This window comes from Abrus precatorius, unplaced genomic scaffold, assembly GCF_003935025.1.
Source record: "Abrus precatorius isolate BTA unplaced genomic scaffold, Abrus_2018 Scaffold6, whole genome shotgun sequence".
Lineage (NCBI taxonomy): Eukaryota > Viridiplantae > Streptophyta > Magnoliopsida > Fabales > Fabaceae > Abrus > Abrus precatorius.
The window spans coordinates 26026748-26035499 of NW_020874406.1; the positions used below are offsets into that span (position 1 = coordinate 26026748).

General features: G+C 33.6%; 1 protein-coding gene across 1 annotated transcript; it reads right to left on the minus strand.

Annotated features, from left to right (window-relative positions):
- Positions 1-546: 546 nt before the first annotated feature.
- LOC113870485 (probable LRR receptor-like serine/threonine-protein kinase At3g47570) lies at positions 547-4126 on the minus strand. The gene is made up of 3 exons (XM_027507074.1): positions 1429-4126; positions 892-1310; positions 547-579 (listed from the first exon to the last, which is right to left on the minus strand). Exons 1-3 carry the CDS (start codon positions 4124-4126, stop codon positions 547-549), a joined length of 3150 nt encoding a protein of 1049 aa, XP_027362875.1.
- Between the last annotated feature and the right edge of the window lie 4626 nt (positions 4127-8752).

Sequence of the window (8752 nt, forward strand, 5' to 3'; positions counted from 1 at the left end):
CGGTCCAAAGGACCCTTAAAATCAGATGACATTAAATTAGTTTATATTGGAAAAAAATTGATCAAATTAATGTGAATCAAAAGATGAATAGTTTTAACCAATTTTTTCTCGTATGTTCGAAAATGTAATGGTGTTTATGGTCAAGTTTTATAAAAAAATAATTCAAATTTGAATATAAGAATAATATGTGATATAATTTAAATGTAATATTAAAATTGAAGAAATTGAATTGATATTTTACAATTTACTTTAGTTCAGTTTAACTGTAAAGTAAAGAAGAGTGACTCATAAAGGTTGAAAACCTAAGTGAATTTTGTTGGAGAAAAGGAATAAACAAGAGAGACATTAATCAAAAGGATAAAATGGATTGGCGTTTGCAATCTTTTGTATAATCAGCTAATTGCAATTGTGGAAGTAAAATAAGTTTATTTATTGGATAGAGCAATAAATCCATCAGTATATGATATATATTACATGCAGGATGGAAGATTTATTGGTAGTACATTATACTGCATATACTCCTGTTTCCAAAATCACTCTGCCATTTTACTTCAGCTTTAAATCTTCACGGTGCAACATCTGAAATTCGACAACAATTCCATTAAATCTGTAGTTTTAGAATTTTGAAATACATAGCAATATCACACAAAATCAAACTATAAGTAACAATTCAAGCTGGTGGCATAAGCAATTAGGCATGTAAAAAACTCAATTTTACTGTTTTTTTAATGTTGAGAGGAAAAGTTCATGTACTTGTGAAATAATTCATAAATAAAACAAAGTTCAAAAGGATAAATTACATATATATGGAACTGCTATCATAATTTGAAAATAGTGTGAAAGTATTACTTTATTTTATTTTAAAACAAAACAACTATTCAGAACAATAACCATTTTGTGTCCTGTAGTGTGTGGAGAATTAAGTAGATCCCCATTTATCTTACCAACAAGAAAGGCTTTTCTGATTCGATTAAGGTCCCTAGCGACATCAACCATATCCATTCTTTCTTTTGGTGATTCCATAGAACAAGCAAGTCCAATCTTAAATAGTGAAATTAAGCACTTCTCAAAATGTGGATTAAGATTCCTGTTGTTTCCTTCCAATCTTGTTGCTTCAGTTGGGGGAATAAGTTGTGGATCCAAAATCTGCAAAAGATTATTAGGAAATGAAATTTCAACAAAGTTATGAAGATTTCGACCATCTTCAAACATTTCTTCCGTGGGTCTTCTTCCAGTAAGCATTTCCAACATAAGAATCCCAAAGCTGTACATGTCACCATATGTTGACACCTCATAACCCACTCCATACTCTAAAACATATAGCAAGGATTGTCAATACTCAATATCTAGTTAATTAATAACAATTTGATTCCAAAAGATAGGAGAATTCAAAGAAACATTAAACGACTTAAGTGCTAATAAACATACCAGGAGGAGCATAGCCAATAGTACCCCTTATTCCAATAGTACTAGTTTGCTTTTGTGAAGTACCATTAATGGTTGAGATAAGTCTTGCTATGCCAAAATCACTCACATGAGCAATCAATTCTTCATCAAGAAGGATATTGCTTGGCTTTAAATCACAATGAATGATCGGTTGCTCGCATTCATGATGAAGATAATGTAATGCAGAAGCAACATCAATAATGATATTTAGTCTTTGATCAAAATTTAATGTTCTTAGATGCTCCACACTTACTGTCTGAGGATGCAGCCATTGTTCTAAGCTTCCATTTTCCATGTACTCAAAGACAAGAGCTTTAAATTCTTCACCTTTGTGATCTATACTTGAACAACATGTCAAAATCTTAGCCAGATTTCGATGCCTAATATTCTTGAGTGCATTACATTCAGCAATGAAAGTCTTGTGAGCTCCCTTCTTTTGAAGGTTTAAGACTTTTATGGCAACAACTTTATCTTCTGTCAAAAGAGTTCCTTTGTACACAGAGCCAAAACTTCCTGATCCAATCAAGTTTCTAGCCGAGAATCCGTCGGTTCCATGTTGTAGGTCTTGGTATGAAACCTTAGCCAACTGGTCAATTGTTGGTGAATCACATGATGGTTTCTTGTGTGGCCTTCTAATCCAATAGATAGTTAAAATAAACGATAGCATTAAAAGGAAAATGACCACACAAACTATCATGACTACTAACTTGGAATTGTGGTGCCCTGAATGTTTTCTATCCTTGACAGGACATGATTGTAGATGCAGCTTTGGAATACCTCCACAAAGCTTACTATTTCCAGTCACCAAAAATCCACTTGCATTTCGAAAGACACCTTCTATTGGAACTTCACCATCCAACAAGTTGAAAGAAACATTCAAGTATACTAAAACAGAAATATTCTGTAGAGCATTAGGAAGTGAACCTGACAACTGATTTCGTGATAAGTCTAAATATTGAAGGCCTTTGAGCGAAGCTAAAGAGGATGGTATGATACCATGGAAAGAGTTCCCTTGCAAATGAAGGTACTCTAAGCTTGTGCATTCTCCAATGGCTGTAGGAATGTCACCAGACAGATGATTCTCAGAGACATCTAGCTCTTCAATATTTCGCAGTATTCCTACTTCTTTTGGTAGACTACCACTCAAAGAGTTTTTGGACAAGTCCAATAAGTTTGTTAAGGAGGAAAGACTGAAAACTTCCAAGGGAATAGCTCCTCTTAGATGGTTGTTTGAAAGATTTAAGTATTGTAACACTTGGCAATTTCCAATACTTGGAGGAATATTTCCTTCAAATAAGTTTTGTGATAAATCCAACGCAAACAACCGACTCAAGTTGCCTATGAAGGTTGGTATATCCCCTGACAATTTGTTTATGGATAAATCTAGCATTTGCATATTTTTAAACTTCCCAAAAGTGGTTGGAATAACCCCTTCAAAGTAATTAAGTTCCATGGTCAAGAGAGATAAGTTAGTAAGATTTCCTAACTCAGCAGGAATTTTTCCTACCAACAGATTTTCCCCCAGATATAGTTCTCTGAGTTCGGTGGATAAACTGCCCAATGAGATTGGCAAATGGCCTCCAAAATTATTGATGGATATAGATAACAATTGCAACTTCCTACAGTTTGTCAAGGATTTTAAGAACTCCAAATCCTTGGTTGAATTGTCACCTAGATTGTTTTCTGACAAACTTACAGCCCATAGATCTTTCAGCTTCCCTAGACTTGGAACTTGACCGGCGAATTGATTTGAAGCAATATCTAGCATTTGAAGGTTAGTTGCATTTATGATGGAGGTTGGGATTGAACCCGAAAATTGATTACCAGCAATGGCAAATTCTTGGAGATTGAAGAGGTTGATGAACATGTTAGGAGGGAAAGAGCCATTAAATTGATTCCTTGCAGCTGCAATTATACGAAGAGATGACATATTATAAAGACAAGAAGGAAATGCACCATGTAGTTTGTTGACAGCCACTGAAATGAGCATCAATTTTTTCATGTGGCATATTTCTTGTGGAAGAGTTCCCTCCAAGTTATTAAAAGCCATCGAAATTTGAACAATGGATGATAGATTCCCAACAGATGGTGGGATTCGGCCTGTTAAATTGTTTCTTTCCATGAACAAATTATGAAGCTTTCCAAGAGAGCCAATATGGATTGGTATTTTCCCAATCAATTTGTTCCCTGCCAAATCTAACCGTACGAGGCTAGTGCACCTTGTCAAGTTAGTTGGAAATTCCCCAACCAATGAGTTATTGATGAGAACAAGTACCTTCAGTTGTACTAAACGACCCAATTCTTGTGGAATGTTACCATAAAAGCTGTTGTTTCCAAGGTTGAGTTTTGTCATGGACGAGAGATTGCCCACATAAGGAGATATGACTCCATGTAACTTACATCCTTGTAAGTTCAACTTGATAACTCTTTCTTGCATGGGGTTGCACCTGATTCCTTGCCATTTGCAGAAGTGGGTTGAACTATTCCACGAGGCCAAGATTCCATATGGGTCATCGGGTATTGATTCCTTGAATTTGAGCAATGCTGAATGATCAATCTGGCTCTCCAGTGTCAAGGCCACAATTTTGTTTGGGACAAACCACAAGTTTAAAGTAAAGAGAAGCAGCAGATGAATGTATATATGACAAAATAAAGGTAAGAAAAAAGAAAAGAGCTTCATTTGGCGGAGGAACGAGGAGAGAAAGATTCTTACATTAGATAACAATGTTGTTGTCGGATAATAGAGTGCAAACATATAAGCACACTTTTTATGTTTCTCTATGGACTTAAATAGCGGAAGCAACATGTGCGATTTGGAAATTTGGTTACCCTCACCCAAAAACAAGAACATCACCACCAGAAGTCAAATTAATGATTATATAAACCAAGCATGTCGGGTGGAAGCCAAAGAAAATACACATTGCTCGTAGATCTTTCAAATATTTGATCACTTTCTTCGAAAGTGGAAGGCAACATGTTAAAGTGATAAGAAATTTTATTCCAAACTCTAATACAATTTTCGTATAGTCCAAGTTTTTTCTGACAATCAACTTGCTAATGCTGCCTATATTTTTTGTCTTTCTCCTTGAAAGTGACGGATGTGTCGCTGCTGTAGGCTAGAGAAACATAATATTATAATTAGGATCAGTCTTGCAAAAAACAGTTTTTCTTTCGTAACATAATAGTGGCATTTCTTTTTAAAAGCTTCAATTTTGCATAATTAATAAATCTGGAAACTAAATTGTACAGTAAAACTTTTCGGGACCAATGGATTTTCAAATAGGACAAAAATATATGCAAATTAATATATTTACTGATTAAACTTTACAAATCATCATTTTCAAGGATTAATCGTTTTTTTATTTTTATAATTGTAAGTACTAAATTTTCATCTCATATCTAACTTGCTTTTGTTGGTATTATTTTTAAATGAGCATTTAGTTAAATAATTAAAATAAACATGTTGGAATACTAGTTGTGATTACATAAAATTAGCCAAAATTTTTCAACAGGATGCATCCATCGCATATATGTAGGGCCACACAATTTTGTCTCTTCCAATTAAGTGAATGATTAAATGAACCATGATATCAAAGAATAACGGCAAAAAATATATTTTAATATCACATAAAGTTTCAACTATTTGGTTTTGCAAAGTTGGTAATCTCCAAGGATCAATCACTTTGCTACATATTGCTTTGAAAAAGAAACACAAATTTGTGATTGCCACGTGAATCTTTTTGGGTAGAATAGACTGTATAACAATAGGAATTAAATTCTCCATTAGGATATGACAATCATGAGACTTCACTCCTTTTAACTTTAGCTCCTTCAATGATACAAGACTTTTAATGTTTGATGAATATCCCTCTGAAACCTTAACTGAATAAAAAGTCTCACATAAAGCACGTTTCTCATTTCTAGACAGGGTACTATTGGAATATTTTCCTTCAAACACGGCAAGTGTACCGGTTCTGTTGCAAGTAATAACCGGTAGAGTACCAGATTATCATCCTCAAGAAGCAATTCGAATGTATTAATTAATAAGATATAAATTAATTGAGCTTATATACAATAGAATTTATGAATGATTTTCATGAAATATTAAATGATGATTTAATGTAAAGCACTAATGTAAATTGTGGTAAAATTCAGATTAAAAGACTGGGATCGAATTTCATCTATCTCCCCCGTTATATTCTAGTAATCCAGTGATAAATATACCAATCATCTCCAATGAACTTGATACAAAATACAAAAATCATATATTCTAATTCCTTGAAAATACATTCCTAAGATAATTTCTCAAATGTTGATTCCTCAAACAATTAATAAACTATCCAACATTAAAATCAGGATTTAAATGCAATCAATAACTTGAAATCTATTCCTAGAACAACCGGTTATTGAGTAATCTCAATCAAATTTAGATCTAAACAATATTTTTTCAAATATAACTCAGATCTGAACTCTAGAAACCATCAAATAACTAAATTTAACCATTAAAAGAGATTGAGATAACCAAATCATTAGAAATGAAGAAGAAACAGCTATATTTATATAGATTACTGAAAATACATTAGGTTTGAAGATTTACATTCAATCACATAGGAAAGTTTAGCTGCTCATGACAACCATAACAACAAAAATGGAGATATAAATGGAATAAAGCATAAAAAAAATGCGTATTCCTACTCTTCTTCGCTGCCTTGCGCCGTCTGGACCTCTGAAAAATGAATATGGAACAGTGTTCTTCCACTTGAATGTAAAAGTTGCCTTTTATACTGGTTTGGTCGAGCTTCTCTCGCTACAGCGATATATCCTCGCTACAGCGAGACATGAAGATAAAAAATTAGGTCATTCTATTTGTATGTTGCTGCAGCTAGAATCCTTGCTACAGCGAAACGAAGGCCTCTTGCTACAGCGACATATCCTCGCTACAGCGAGAGACGAACAGATCTCCCTTCTTCGCACTGCACATTCTCGCTGCAGCGAGTGTTTCTCGCTACAGTGAGAAACCTCCAGAAGTGACTATTTTTGCAACTTTCATGCTTCAATTACTTCTCTTTTGGCTTTTGCTCCTTTTCTTCAACCTTAAGTGATGTTTCTTTTGTGATTTCAGCTACAATAAGGATCAAAAAGAGATTAAAACACTAAAATTACTTTCATTTGTAAAAATATATATGTATTTGTAAAATTCCAAGTTTGAAGGGAATTTAACAAAATAATTTAACTTTTAAACATGAAAGGTGTTCAAGATATCATCTCAAATAACTTATTTTATACACTTATCAGGTACATGCTGTGGGCGGTAAAAACGTTCGTTTTCCCCTTCTTCACTGTAGCCAAATCGGATAGTATTCCCAACTTTATTAAGTCAAGTCTTGCATTGATGTCATCTTTCTTTTTCTACGATGTTCAATAATGTACCAATCACACTTTTACAAACATTTTTTTCAATATGCATAACATCAACAAAGTATTTTACGTATAAAAATTTCCAGTAGGGTAACTGAATTCCAACCTACAATTGGAATTTGTTTGGCAAAAGATTTTCTGAATGTTGTTCTAATATGCTTAACCTCATTAAAGATTTCTTTTCCACATTTCAAATAAGGACATCATCATTCTTCACAACTTTCATTAAAAGCTTTTTTTATTTTTCTGAAAGGATGATTTCTTGCCAACCACCTATGATGTCCCATGAAAACATTCTTGTGACAATGTTCTAATCTTAGGTAATCTATTTTTTCTTCACATATTAGACATGCACATTGACCTTTTATGCTATAACCAGAAAGATTTCCATATGCAGGAAAATCATTAATTGTTCCTACAACATTGCCTTGACCGTGAAATATTCATCTCTAAATCCATAATATACGTCTATGCCATTATCTCACAACAACTTCAAATCTTCAATTAAAAGAGACAAGTACACATCAATGACATTTCCAGGTTGTTTAGGACTAGATATTAACAAAGAAAGCATCATATATTTTCACTTCATACAAAGCCATAGAGATAAGTTATACATTATTAAAATCACAGGCCATGTACTATGGGTGCTATTTTACATGCCATGGGGATTCATTCCATCGGTTGCTAACGCAAAATATATATTCCTTATTTCAGTTGCAAACTCTTCATATTCATCATCAAATTTTTTCTACTGTGGAGAATCTGCTGGATGCCTAAGCTTTCCATCTCTAATTCTGCCTTTAGCATGCCAAGTCATCTACTTTGCATTTTCTGCATTGCGAAATAGACGTTTTAATATAGGTATTACTGGAAAATACCACACGACCTTTGCAGGTGTTGATTCTTTCTTTAGGTATCGTGATACATTACACTTTGGACATTGACTTAGTGATGTATACTCATTTCGGAACAAAATGCAGTCATTAGGACAAGCATGTATCTTTTTATGGGTCAATCCAATGGAAGCAAGTACTTGTTTAGCATCATATATTTTATTTGGTAGTACATTATCCTCTGGTAACATTTCATGTAATAAACTTAGCAAGTCTGTGAAGCTCTTATCATTCCATCCATTCGAGGCTTTTAAGTTATAAAGCTTTAAAACAGAGCTCAATCCTGTAAACTTTGTGCATCTATTATACAATGGTGTTTCTGCATCATCTTTCAGCCTCTCAAACATCTTTGGACAATCTCTAAGATCTTCTTCTACAACATTTAGAATTTGTTCAGCATGACCACTCTCATTTGTTCTAAATGTCTTGAGTAATTGACACTCGATTCTATGTTAGTTGATGTACTTCCACCTTATATCTCACTGTGCTTTGTCCAACATGTAACACCTTAAATTTAATTTCAATAAATAAGGAATTTCACAAATTTTTGAAATAATAAAATTTTCATTTCAATTCAAGTTTCATCAACCATTTCAAATAAAGAAAGGGGTTACAAATTACATCAAACAGTTGCTACAGGACTTATTCAAACACAACAGTTTTCAAAATAATATCGTAAGTCCTACAAGAGTTCCATCCATCCCTTCACTGAGTCCGGTGCTGATCATCTTGATTACCTGAAAAATGAATGTAAGGGTGAGTACTCTACACTACCCAAAAACACAGTCAACATAGAGTCTCACCATTAGTAGATTTTTAATACATTAAACAAATACAATCATGCAGCATTATCACACAGCTCATGTCAATTTAACACCGATGCACTCACGGCATCGGCAACATTTCACATTCACAAGTATAATACACAAACTCGTGCATATGCACACTAGCCACACTTACTGTGGCACTGTGATCACATATTTACACCATGA